The 12,607-nt window shown below is 40.6% G+C and overlaps 1 protein-coding gene across 3 annotated transcripts in view; it reads right to left on the bottom strand.

The window, feature by feature from the left end:
* sbf2 (SET binding factor 2) overlaps window positions 1-12,607 on the bottom strand; it is a 120,625-nt gene that overhangs the window by 60,542 nt on the left and 47,476 nt on the right. For all 3 annotated transcript variants that reach the window (XM_005467002.3, XM_003442377.5, XM_005467001.4), the window contains exons 3-6: window positions 6,921-7,058; window positions 3,115-3,249; window positions 2,604-2,714; window positions 1,416-1,521 (exon numbers count right to left, since the gene is read on the bottom strand). In XM_005467002.3, coding sequence (XP_005467059.1) covers window positions 1,416-1,521; window positions 2,604-2,714; window positions 3,115-3,249; window positions 6,921-7,058 — 490 coding nt within the window. The remainder of the gene's footprint in view (window positions 1-1,415; window positions 1,522-2,603; window positions 2,715-3,114; window positions 3,250-6,920; window positions 7,059-12,607) is intronic.

The following is a 12,607-nucleotide window of genomic DNA, read 5'->3' on the forward strand; positions in this document are numbered from 1 at the left end:
CCTAGTTTAGTGTAGATTCCAGGCACCGTGTCAGAGTGGCTTTTCTTCATGAAAGTCATGATGATACAAATATCATAAATATGGCATTTCCTGTAAACGCTTGGGTACATTTAGCAGTGTTCAGATATTGGTTTGCATGCAGAAGAGTATCTGTCTATTCATTGTCATTTTCATAATTATTAACCGAGTGACCGAACTGTAAACATTGCGCTATTCGTACGTGACTCTAAACGTTAGAAGGAAACTAACACATGCAGTTCAACTTTCCAGCACACATGTACTGTATGCTATTTGCTGCTCTGAACTGCAAATGTACCCTCCTGATTAAAGGAAGCAGGTTTATGAAGACTGACTGGTCGTGATTTGTTATTATGTCAACATTATTTTGCTTTGTGTATCCAGATTGGCAACAAATGCATGGCTCTGACATGACCCTAATTGCATGTATGGTGTAAGTACCCCCCCCCCCAACCGTTTGCTGCTTCCAAACAAAACGAGGATGGTGTTAATACAGTCAGGAAACAGAATCTACTCTGATGTGAAGCACATTCTCCTAATCAAGAGAGACCAAATGAGGGCCAACTTTCCATTACAAATCAGATTTCAGGTGAATTATATTTAATCACACTCTCGGCTTACATGTGCAAAAAGTGAAATAAGCCCCGCTGTTTAGGAATAACCCCAAAGTCTGCAAACATAATGCAGAAAGCTCACAGCGTGGCTTTTGCCAATTTGCGGGGTTTTTTGAGTGCTAAGAAAAACAATAGACACACTCCCTAAATACGGCTGGACTCCTCCATGATTGAGTCATCGCGAATCAGGCACGTCGGTTCTTTACCAGAGCACGTATCGCCTGTTCAAATCATTTAAGTCTGGACCATTAACATATTGTGCAAACACTGCAATCCGAAACCACAAAACCTAATCAAATCTTCATTATTGGCTCCTTCTGCCCAGACAAAATTACACAAACATTGATGGGACACAGAGAAAAACGCACAGCCGTGCTTGAGTCGCATTTCATGTAGAACTAATCCGAGCTCTTAATGGCTCACAAAAGTCCTACAGTAGTGGAGTTTGCCACTAGGTGATTAGCAAAGTTACACAGAGCGTTTAAAAATCTGATAAGAATAAATGTGAAATATGTCAAGCATAAAGGCATTTTACTAAATAAGCTGAGACATTGAATGCTTTAAAACTTATGTTTTTAAATGCGACTGCTGTCAGATTAGCTACTAGAAATACCTACATGGTGATTGAGTCTACAGTACATGATAAACTGCAGCAGGGTAATGTTAATAAATACATGACAAGACATTTAGTCATTTCATTTCAGATACAAGGATGAAGTCATAAATAAGTCATGTTGTGACTCATGATTGCTGGTTAGTAGTTATCACAGTGCCTTGACCCACCCAACTGCTGGAAGAGCAGAGCAATACTCTTGGATGTAACGGGCAGCGTGTCGTTCAGAGGTGTCTGGATGAGCTGACGGTCTCCTGCTCCCAGGCTAAATAGCTTCTGTAAACAGAAAAAAAGGGCGTGACAGTCAGACAACAGCAATAGAACATTTTAACGACCATCACGTCTACAGGGTCGAGAAGTCCAACGACTGACAGTCACCTATTCAGATTTATAACCGACTGCTCTGAGCCCGTGGGGCATGAAGAAGATGCATTCTATTCAATGCATACACTGCACGGACCATCTGAATAAGTCTTTTTCTCACTAATCAAAAACATAACTGATATGGTGCACAGCTGCATCAATATAACAAATGATTCGTGCACTGCAAAGATTAAAAAACGTATTTCCAAAGTGTGTACGTGTTGTTCAGATCTACACAGACTCTAATCTAAAAGCTGTGCTTTAATTATTCTCAGAATACATCCTGATTCACACTATTCAGACAATTCCTGGCATACCTGTATGTTCAACTGTGTTTTGTTTGATTTGTTTTGACAAATGAGGCTGCTTGGGTCTGGCAGACTTGAGGACATGAGCTTTTTTTGTGGCGTCTTGCTAGAGAACAGAAGGGGCCAAATTCTTCCTTCTAACAGCACATTATCCATCATTTAAAACAAAATCAGATGAGAAAGCGAGAAACCTACTGTGGCAGAATGAGCAGGCCGCGTTTTTTGTTCCGGGTGTTTTTAACAGTCTAAATAAATTATCTTATGCTAGCTTACCGGAGCATTATCTTCTGACATTTGGCCACCAAAATACTTTATGATATCAAGAGGGATCCTAACGCAGTGACAGTCCAGTACAGTCCTCAAAAATGCTACAGATAAAGTTCAAGAGATTTTCTTTCTTGCTCCACTCTAAGAGTTTATTTTGCTTAGTGTCATGGCAGAATGAGTAGACTAGAACTTCGCCTGAACCCTGAACATGATGGTGGTGACTGGCTGCAAAGCAAACATCAATCTGCATCACTGAACCTCAGTCATCCACTTACAATCTGGTTCACAGCAGAGCAGGGTTGACATTAACTACCAACTAGCACAAAGTCCTGGACCTGTGCCCCCCTCCTTGAAAAACCACCCAACAGCAGAGCTAGACATAGTGATATGTGGACATGTTCTCTCTTAGGTCAGACTTACCTGAGATCCACCAGCAACAGGAACCAAGAACGTAAAAAGGTTGGCCACCAGTCCCTCCAAAGGGAAACTCAGGCTATCGATGTAGACTGTGTAGATCAGCCCTAAGCACCCCTGCAAGAACAACATGTGGAAGACAACTAAGACATGGAGAAAAAAGGAAAGAAGCAACCATTAATGTGCTTAATAAGTGTCTGTATTTCCTCTTTTTGGGCCAAGAGCAAAAGATCCTCAGTATCACTAAGTAAGGTCTGCTAGTGAGGTTATTACCATGGATGGTATGACTGGCCTTACGCCAGCACAAACTGACCTTAATGAAAGGCTCAACGTTTCTTGTGCACCTGTGACTCCTGCACGCCTACACTTAAGCAAACTTGACCCATTTTACAGACAGAACAAAGCAGATTAGTATCTGCAAGATGAAAATCAGATTTGACAAAAATTCTGAGAATTCTTCCGAACAGTCAGAAAAAACATTTTTTAATCAAGATTTAATCATGCGGTGTCTTATTACCCGGAATATTTCGGGATAATCCAGCCTGGACACGAGAATGAGACTTTTTGGTGCAAACACTTGAGCTGGCTGGATCAGGCCATCCTCTTCTGCCTCCTCATCTTCATCGCCATCAGCTTCAATGTTCTTTGCTCCCTGAAACATAAAAAAAGGAGTCGTTACTTTATAATAAGAAGCACCTTGAGGTGACTGTTGTGATTTGGTACTGTATAAATAAAACGGCCTTTAACCGAATTGAATGCAGCCCAAAGAAATGTTAAAAATCCTCCTTTGTCTACAGTGAGCAGGAAAAAAAACATTTATGAAAGGCTGGACAATTATTATCCTCTTTCACAATGTTGCATTTTAGTACAGCCAGCAGAGCCACTCTGTTAATTTCTTAAATTACGATGATGCTAATAAAAGATTTCTCCAAAGGGACCAAGATTAAATGAGATTTGCTTACAGAAGAGTCAAAAATGACTTTAGGAAGTTAATACTCCTTCTCTCCTAGGATAACATCATAACACAGCAAATGCAAAACATCAGTGACAAAAATACCAAACAAGTTAACAACTGCACAGCGCTTAGTATCTGTTGTGTAAGATAGAAAATTTACAGTTTCGATCTGGTCTCTATTGAGATCCACGAGCTGCATTACAACACTGATACGCCGATCTCTCGGCGCTCATTCCAAACTAAAGCCTTTATCACAGTCTAGTATATTTCTCCAGGCAGTCAAAACATGCCGCAAGAGCTTAGGTATCTCCAGCACCAAGGAGTGCAGGATCAAAATATCCCATTTGAGAATTTGGGGGGGTGGTCACATTTCTCCATCATTCTTAGGATTTGGTTCAATTATTTAACAAAATACATTCCTGCGCCGCCTGTCTGGACGCTCTCTGAAATCTAGCTGAGCAGATAAGGACGTCAATTCAGAGAGTTAAGACTGTTAAAACACCCTCACGTTTCAAGAAGATCTTCAGCGCTCTGAAGTGAACGCTGGAATGTTTGAGGTACGTCGATGGTCTCGATGAGACCAAATATAGCCTGATCTAATGATTAATATGAGCCAGACAGATAAAAGTTAAGGCCGTGTTGTGGATAATAAACGTTTATAGGTTCAGTCTTTATGCTACAGTATGTAATCTACACCAAGCAGACACGCATCTCGGTCAAGTGGCTCTCTATCAGACACAAACATCTCAGTTAGTTTAATCTGTTTGAGTGAAGCTTATCAGTTAAACTGTAAGACAAACTGTAGTTTTGATGCTTTTTTAAAAGCCTAAAGATAGCTTCAAAATTAATTAGATTAACTTCTCACTTTATAAACTAATACAGTATGTGTCAACATCAAAATCAGTGCAACGCTCTGCTTGGAAACCTTGATTCTTTCCAAGAAGGACGGCACTTGGGCATACACGAGACATCTAAATATTATTGTAAAACAAGCATGCCCCCCACCATGGGAAAAAGGCACTCCGTGACTCCCCTTCAGGACAATGTGGCTGACAACATTACAAAATCTGCTTCAGAATCACTCCATCACCAGCAGCATAGCAAAGAGTTCAAGGCCTTGACCCATTTTAACTGAAAAAAAAAAAAAAGCTAAAACAACCCGATTCTCAAGGCCCCCAAAATGATCTGCTGCCAATGTCCCAGTGCCAGACACCCCCAGAGGTCCAATGTCCATAACTCAATGGATTGAAGGTTTTCACGTGGCATCAGGGACTCTTGCACATGCATTACTGATTAAAATACATATAAAAACAAAAACAAACAAACAGAAATGAGATTTCTCAACAGTTTGTATTGACTATATTTTACACTCAACCACCTGCGTCAGGTGTGGGATTTTTGACTGAGTGAAAACATAAAAAGTGGCACATGCAGGCAACAAAGTTTACATTTTGAAACCCACCTGCTGTGTGATTATACATATGTTTACACTCTGGTGCCAAAAAATTTAAAAAAAAGTGTTCAAAAATGTGTTTTTTGAGCATAGTACGAGTTCTCCCTGTAGGCTCGATCATGTCTGGTAAATATGTGGAGCATTATCAAAATTCAACTATGTGTGCATGAAATAGAATTTCCAGAGGTCATCCTCGTGTTAAAGTGAAATTCTGTCGCTTCTACTCTTCACAAAGCCATTGTGTAAGAACTGAAAGGATGGAAGTGACAGCCAGCTTCACTATGAGGATAATGAGGATGATCCACTTATCTGTAAACCCTAACATGCTTTTCACAGACTTCACCAACAAGAGGCGAGCATTGAGATTTCAGCCCATTGTCAGGTTATTTTCTTTACTTTGATGTGTCAAAGTGGAAAAATGCGCTCAATTATGCAAACAGAGGCATGCTTTAATATAAATGTAATTATGATGTGATTCACACAACAAGTTCAAATGCTAATGAGAAAAGGATGCACTACAACAGAGCTGAATGCGAGCATTCCACCGAAGTGACTCGTTGCTATTTTGAAGTTGACACATTTCTCGTACGGGGCTCGATTTCAAATTTCCCTCAAAGATGTTAAACTGATCTAACTGGAATGTGATTGATGACTGCCTTCCACATGCGAAAGGATGTGAGGTCACAGTGGGCAGAGTGACAAAGAGTCATTTAAGGCCTCCAACAAAGGCCAACACAGTGAAACAATTATCTTGGTATTGTGTGGGCCTCTGGCAGGGAGAGAAGTTAACAAGATCACTGGTAAGTATGAAAACGATCCCAACGAAACTAATCTGTAGTAATCAATAATTTATGGGGGTTTGGACATTGGTGCCGTGACCACTAATCTGCAATCAAACGCAGTCTTGTATGCATGAGTAAATCACATGCCGAAGGGGAGCAGAGGCTATCCTGTCTTTTATAAGAGAATTCCTCGGCCAAGTCACAATTTATTAGGATGGATGCAAACAGGCTGTTTTCTAATAACGCCCGACATTCTGGAAGACATCAACCACGCGACAAGCGTTCCTGAGAACTAAAAAAGAGTGCCAAAGACGGCAAAAAAACAAAAACAAAAAGCAAATCAATAAGCCTAAAATGAAAACAGAAAGTCACATTGCCCAAGCTTCATATCCCTAAGGGTGTCTAATGGTTATGAGAGGCACACAAGAATGACAGTGACCTCATTTTTGGGAGGACAATCCAGGAAACCGACTTCAACATTTTGATATCAGGGCCTTACAAGGTGATGATCTCATGCACTGCTTTCTACTAAAGAGGACAGGTGACTGTAGATTTGTATTATTACTGTGGCTCACACGGCAGCTCAAGGGGTTAGAGGTGATGCACCGATCTGATGTTTTGATCAAATATCAATGCGATCACTGATGATGAGATGATGTTGGTTACAGCCAACACATCACTAACACTGCACTGATTGCTAACAGGGGAGCTAATGTAGCATTGAGGAAGCTAAAAACTAGCAAAAAGCAAAGACAGAGCAGCTGGAAAGTATTTCACTCAAGGTACATCAACAGCTTTTATTTGGCTGTTCACAAAGGTTTTTAAGATAAACATAAAATGATCGAGTGAGTTTACAAGTCTGAAAAACTCCAACAGTACATTATGCTTTCTCTTTTACTCAGTGGCACACAATGCTTGTTTGGAAGCTTCTGCTGCAATTATAGTAAAATTAAATACTGTCACCAACGGTTTCTTGTCCACTCCACTCTACACATGACATGTTTGTGTGGACCTGTAAACGGTGAGCTGACAGACTGAGCAGGGAATAAAGGAGAAACTCTCTAAGCTGAAATGAGACTGCAGATGAGTTCATGTAGTCCACGTTTTGGTAAAAGGTAGAGACTGTGGAGTACCTGCAGGTTGACCTCGGCCTCGTAGAAAGTCAGGCAGGAGCAGTAGTGTCGGTCTGAATCGATATCTGTCAGCACAACGGTGAAGAAGGTGGGTGCTTTCCGATCTCTGGACAGCCTCCAGCCTCCAGGCTGGCAGAACTGAAAAGACAAAAAACAGCAACGTCAGACGTCACATAGGAATCCACAGAATCACATCACACTTACAGTAACATTTGGTTACTTTTGATTTTTTTTAATAAATTCAGTGGTTTTGACGCCCACTGAGACTTTTTGCTGGTAAACCAATCAAACCTTCAAATTACTGTGAAATACTGCAGTAGGTTCTAGCTTAATCCCAATGCCCCCATAGAGAGCAAAGACAGGATGTCCTGCTCTGGGGTTGCAATTTTATCTCCTATGCATGCCACAGAGCAGGAAGTGGCATGTTCAGAATTTATTTTCTTTGAAAATCATCAGCGATGGTGCCCGTTATAATTAAAGGCTCGAGCATAAGAGGAAACGTCGCACACAAGGCTTACAGGGGAAAAAAACTCCAAAACAAAAAACAGGAATGAGGCAACTTTATACATTAAATCAAAGCTAAAACTGAGAATAACAACAAATATTTATTTATCCTACTGTCCTAATTTCTTATTCAGATTTTTGTATGAATCATCATTTAAGAAAACATAACACATTTGAAAGGCGGACCTCTCTGTTACACCGTTTTATTGATTCAGACGGTCCAGGGTAAAAGTTTGCACAGAGGTTTGGATATTCCATGAGAGAGTCCTGTTCTCCCAAAATCTTCCTGGAATGACTTATTATTTAGACTTCCAAACATTCCTGTTTACTGACGATTTAAGTATCATACAAATCAATAATTTTCTATGCGTGACAACACTGAGCCATTTTTAGAAAACTGTGGGCACAGAAACTCAGAGAGAGACCATTACAATAATAAGAAGCATCTTAAACAGGTTTTAGGTCCCAGAGCAACAACAGCGTGAGTCATCTCCAATCCTGACACAAAACATCTGCAAAGTGTGGAAAAAAAACAAGCTTCTCCCGATACGTTGTTTGGTTAGACAAAACCGGTTTATCAATCTATTGACTTTATAGTTAGAGACATAAATTGCTGTTGATGTTGCCTTCACATAAACACTTGCAATTCTTCAAGCCGAAAATAAACCCACCCACTGTTTGGAGAAATAGATGAATTATTTGTTCTTATAGATAAACTTTGAATAGTTTATCTTCCCAAAAAAAAAAGAAAAAGGAATAAATAAGCCACGTGGCACATGAGAAAACAGAGGGCCAAAGTATGAGAGGCAGGCAGGCATTTGGTCAGAGAGTTGAGTGTTTGTGTCTGATCCCTCTCTTGTTTTTGCAGGAGGCCCAACTGGCTCTGGTTTTGAAAATGGTGTTTAGACTGCTCCTCAGGGGTTACGCAGGGGATCACCGGACACATGGAGGAAGAGAGGAGACTGGGTTAAGGAGGGGCAGCTGAGGGCAAAAACAGATGAACAGATGGGTAGATAGCTGGCTCTGTACACGAGGTAGTGTCTCTTGGGCAGCAAATGATAAGAGGTCGACTCAAAAAAAAAAAGAAAAAAGGAGAAAAGGGAATTAAAGAGGAGAGCTGGAAAACAGAGATTAAGAGAGGAAGGGAGGAAAGAGAGAGATGGGAGGGGGACAAGGGGCCTGTTCAACCTGGAGGTTCAGACCAGGATGCCATCTTCTAGCAGATACAATAGCCCACAGGAAATCTGTTAAACCTGCATTGTGGGGAGGAGTGTGTGTGTGCGCGTGCGTGTGCGTGTGTGTGCATGAATGCTCGGACCAGACAGGATCCAAGGACAAGTGCGGATAACTGTGCTCCTGTCCTAAAGTATTCCAACTATGCCATTCATTGTTGTCAAAAAAGAGACAAACACATTTGGGACCACATAGCTCAGAAGATCACAGGAGATAATAACATCCTGTGTGCGTCTGTGTGTGTGTTGCATTTCTCCATGTGTGTTTCCGTACTGGTGAACATATGTGTGAGATGGGGACTATGACACGGTGACATGCAGGCAGTAGATGAAAAGATGATGGTAAAATGATGAATTGCCTTCCATAATGTTAAATAAGTGTTTATTAAGTCAGGGGTTTCTCTCCTGTAGGTCTGCAGAGACACTTCAGGGCTGGCACAGGTTCAAAGACACTTGACTGAGTTTGGTGTTTAGTAAACTTCATGGTATTCAGGGACCAATGCTTCCAGACAGACATCCATTTACATGCAACTTATCACTGTCTACATAAAACATGACTGTGTATCTTAGATGTAGCTGGATCCAATTCAGACTTTACAAAGAAAGTGATTCCACGTATCCTACGCAGTTGCATTTTTATAAAAATGTGTCTGATTACCAAGGTTTTAAACAATAAATGCTTATGACGTTGCAAAGTTCAGGCCTGTGCAACAACTGAGTATGGATCCTACACTAAGGTGTTCACATATGGTGACTGTTGTTTGCTTGATTAAAACTATTTCAAGTAAGATGAGTATAATGATGGTCTCTCTGCAGAAAGCAAGGGCATCTCTGAAGGTCTGCAATGCTTTTTACAAATATTATCATTTTAAATCAACTGCATGTAAACATTAATGCGAAGAAATCCTATGTGATTTGTAATTAAGTGTGGATATACCGATAGTAACACTTTTCTTAAGTTATTCCTCTTTACACCAAAGTGAATGAAAAATGAAGTGCGGCTTAAGTGCAGACGTCCTTGCTGGATTCACTTTTCAGATCCAGAAGCTAACCATAAACTGAACTTTTATGTAGAAGTTTAGGTCTGCCTTCAAAACTGCATTTGTTTCCTTCTATGCTACATTCTTCAAACAGAAACAGTAACTGCTATATAGGACAGACAGATTACAGAGACCAAGCAGAAGGTAACAAAAGGTGAAAGCACTGACTGACAGGATCAGACATAGGCTACACACTGACCTATAGCATGACACGGGAATCAATTACAGAGCAGCACGTGCTAACAGTTTAGCCTTTATACAGCTAAGAGAAAGGACATCTCCTGGTCCAAAATTAGATCTCAGTCAAATGACAAAGGATCTCTGGGACACACTTGCTCTGCTGATGTCAGAGGCGAGCAGACTGCAGCCCTTCAGCTAAACCCACCACGTCGCATCATGTGCTACAGCCCAGCATGACTGACTCCCAACACCACAATTCACCACCTCAGTCAGTGATATTAGATATGCTGTCTGACCTGCTAAGCATCGTCACAGCACCCATTTAAAAGAGAGAGAGAGAGAAAAAAAAGGAACACAGCTGCATTGCCTGAACAAGACACGGCAACATTCTTATATTATGACAAGGGATTAAAGCTTGCTTAGGCTGGTGCAGCCAGCTTAAACAGGGGCAGCCGCCATTACTAACGATGACTAAGGAAAAAAGAGTCAGAGACAACGATATCGCCCCTTTAAGTCAGCTTTGTTTTCCTCCAATATGACACAATTGAAACATGACTGGAAAGTGGGGTTTAAGTGTTTTCATTACGACCACAACATTTCAGAGTCCTGTACTAGGAGAAATACAAACAGACTCTGAAGGGTCATAAAACCTTGAAAGAGTTCCCGTTACCACAAATGAACTCTGTCCCGCAAATCCTCCACGAGAGAGAATTATTTCATACTCTGGTTAGGTTACTACATCCAAAAGTTCTCGCATGTTTTCTCTCCGCAGCAATAAAATGTGTATAGACCGAGCTGTCTCTTCTAATCTGATCATCAACAAGAATGACCCAAAGTGGATGAGAGAAAAAGGAAAATATTTTCCTCTACAATCCTCTAATTACATAGGCGACTTTTTGTGTATGAGACAGAGGGAGAGACAGCGAAAATGCAGGAATATGGGCGGTTTTTAAAATGACAACACATACACAAAACACAGAAGCTGAGTTCACACACACTAACATTTGCATTCCCCAAAATAACTGTTCTCACATCCTAAAGCAGGTGTTACTGAAAGAAAACACACACAAAAAAACAACAACTTCAACTTTTAAAGAATTCCAAGACAATGCTGCCAGGAAAACCTAGCAGCAGATGTGCCCTACACCACGTGCTTCCATCATCCTCTTCCCTCTACCTTGCTCTTTCCCCATTCTTGTGGAAGCATGCCAGAAAGACAACACAATGACGGAAAGTGAAGTGCAAGGTGTCAGAGGCTGGCCGGGGGGGTGAGAAGGTCAGCGGCGTGCTGCCTAGCCAGGATTCCATCTTTATCGGGTCTGCAGGATGAGCAACGGACAAAACAACCAGAGATGCCTGTGAGCGAACAAACAAGCTTACGTCCACTCCACACACACCTCATCTCCTTCACTCAAGGACACCAAGATGATGACAGGAAATGAAACAGTCAACAAAAAAACAAACAAAAGAAGAAAAAAAAAAACCTCCCACACCATAACTCCCAAACACTTCTCCATGGTTACGGTGACTTAATTCACTTTACTGCAGCACAGATGCAACACAAAAGCCTCTGAGGTGACATCTGATCTCCTCAGCTCTGTTAGTTTGAAAGTCTGGTTTACTTTAGTGACCTGTTATGTAATACAAGGGAGATATGATTCATTTTAAAGATAGATTATTTTTAGACAACCATGATCGAGCACAGCAAGTCAAAAAAAAGAAAAAAAATGTCAAGTCAGGCAGTGAAGTAAGAGTCATATAGCAAATATGGCAAACACTAACGCAGTAATATACACAGAATTTCGCGCTTCATAAATGCCACATGTGTAGGAAATGTAACACTGGAAAAGGACCCCGCTACAACATGTATTTCAAGCGAAAATGTAAAGAGTTTTTTTTGTTTGTTTTTTTTTAAATTGCCACGCACAGTCCCACCACAAGCTTGCAAAGGACAGCTTTGCTTGAGGGCAAATACTTTACTTCAAAAACACTGCATAAATGAAAACCATGCAGGCAGCTCACCACAAGCAGCTTGAAAATAGAAATGCAGAGAGAGGAAAAAAACTAAACGTCCCTTTAGAGAATTAAACATTCCTATTTATAAATCAACCCACTGTCAGCTCATCCTGTACACAAACCTTACTACTTCAGCGTCACCTTGAGTTAATATGGGATGTTCACGGTTTGGCATGTGGGATCCCAAAGTTTAGATTGACTATCCGGTGCCAATTCGGTCAAAAGTAGGTTAATAGACTCCATATCTTCCAAGAATAAATAGGTTGAATCACAGTTCAGTGAGGAATCTGCCATAAAAATGTACTCAAGAGTAGAAAAATTCCCTGTCGGAATCCAAGGAAAGTCCATGGATTTTCCCCATACTGTTTAATCGTAGTATCAAGCGGGAAAAATGATATTAAAACCACCTGAGTAGTATGAAAACAATCATAATCTAATAAATTCTCCCATTGTGATGATGGAATATGTCAAAATGGACAAAAAGAGCAGTAAAAATCAACCGTGTAAAGTCCTGGCACTTTGTATACAAAAAGAAAAAGAAACAACTAGACTTGATAAGTCATGTATGAACATGTTAATCACTTGTCAGCATACTGAACTTCTTAAACAAGATTAAACTGATGTCAAAGTCTTCTAAACACTACAGGATTTCACAATTCAAACGAGGTGTCTTGTATTAAACAAAAATTACAGCTTGGGATTTCACAAAGTAAAT

The sequence above is a fragment of the Oreochromis niloticus genome, linkage group LG1, assembly GCF_001858045.2.
Source record: "Oreochromis niloticus isolate F11D_XX linkage group LG1, O_niloticus_UMD_NMBU, whole genome shotgun sequence".
NCBI lineage: Eukaryota > Metazoa > Chordata > Actinopteri > Cichliformes > Cichlidae > Oreochromis > Oreochromis niloticus.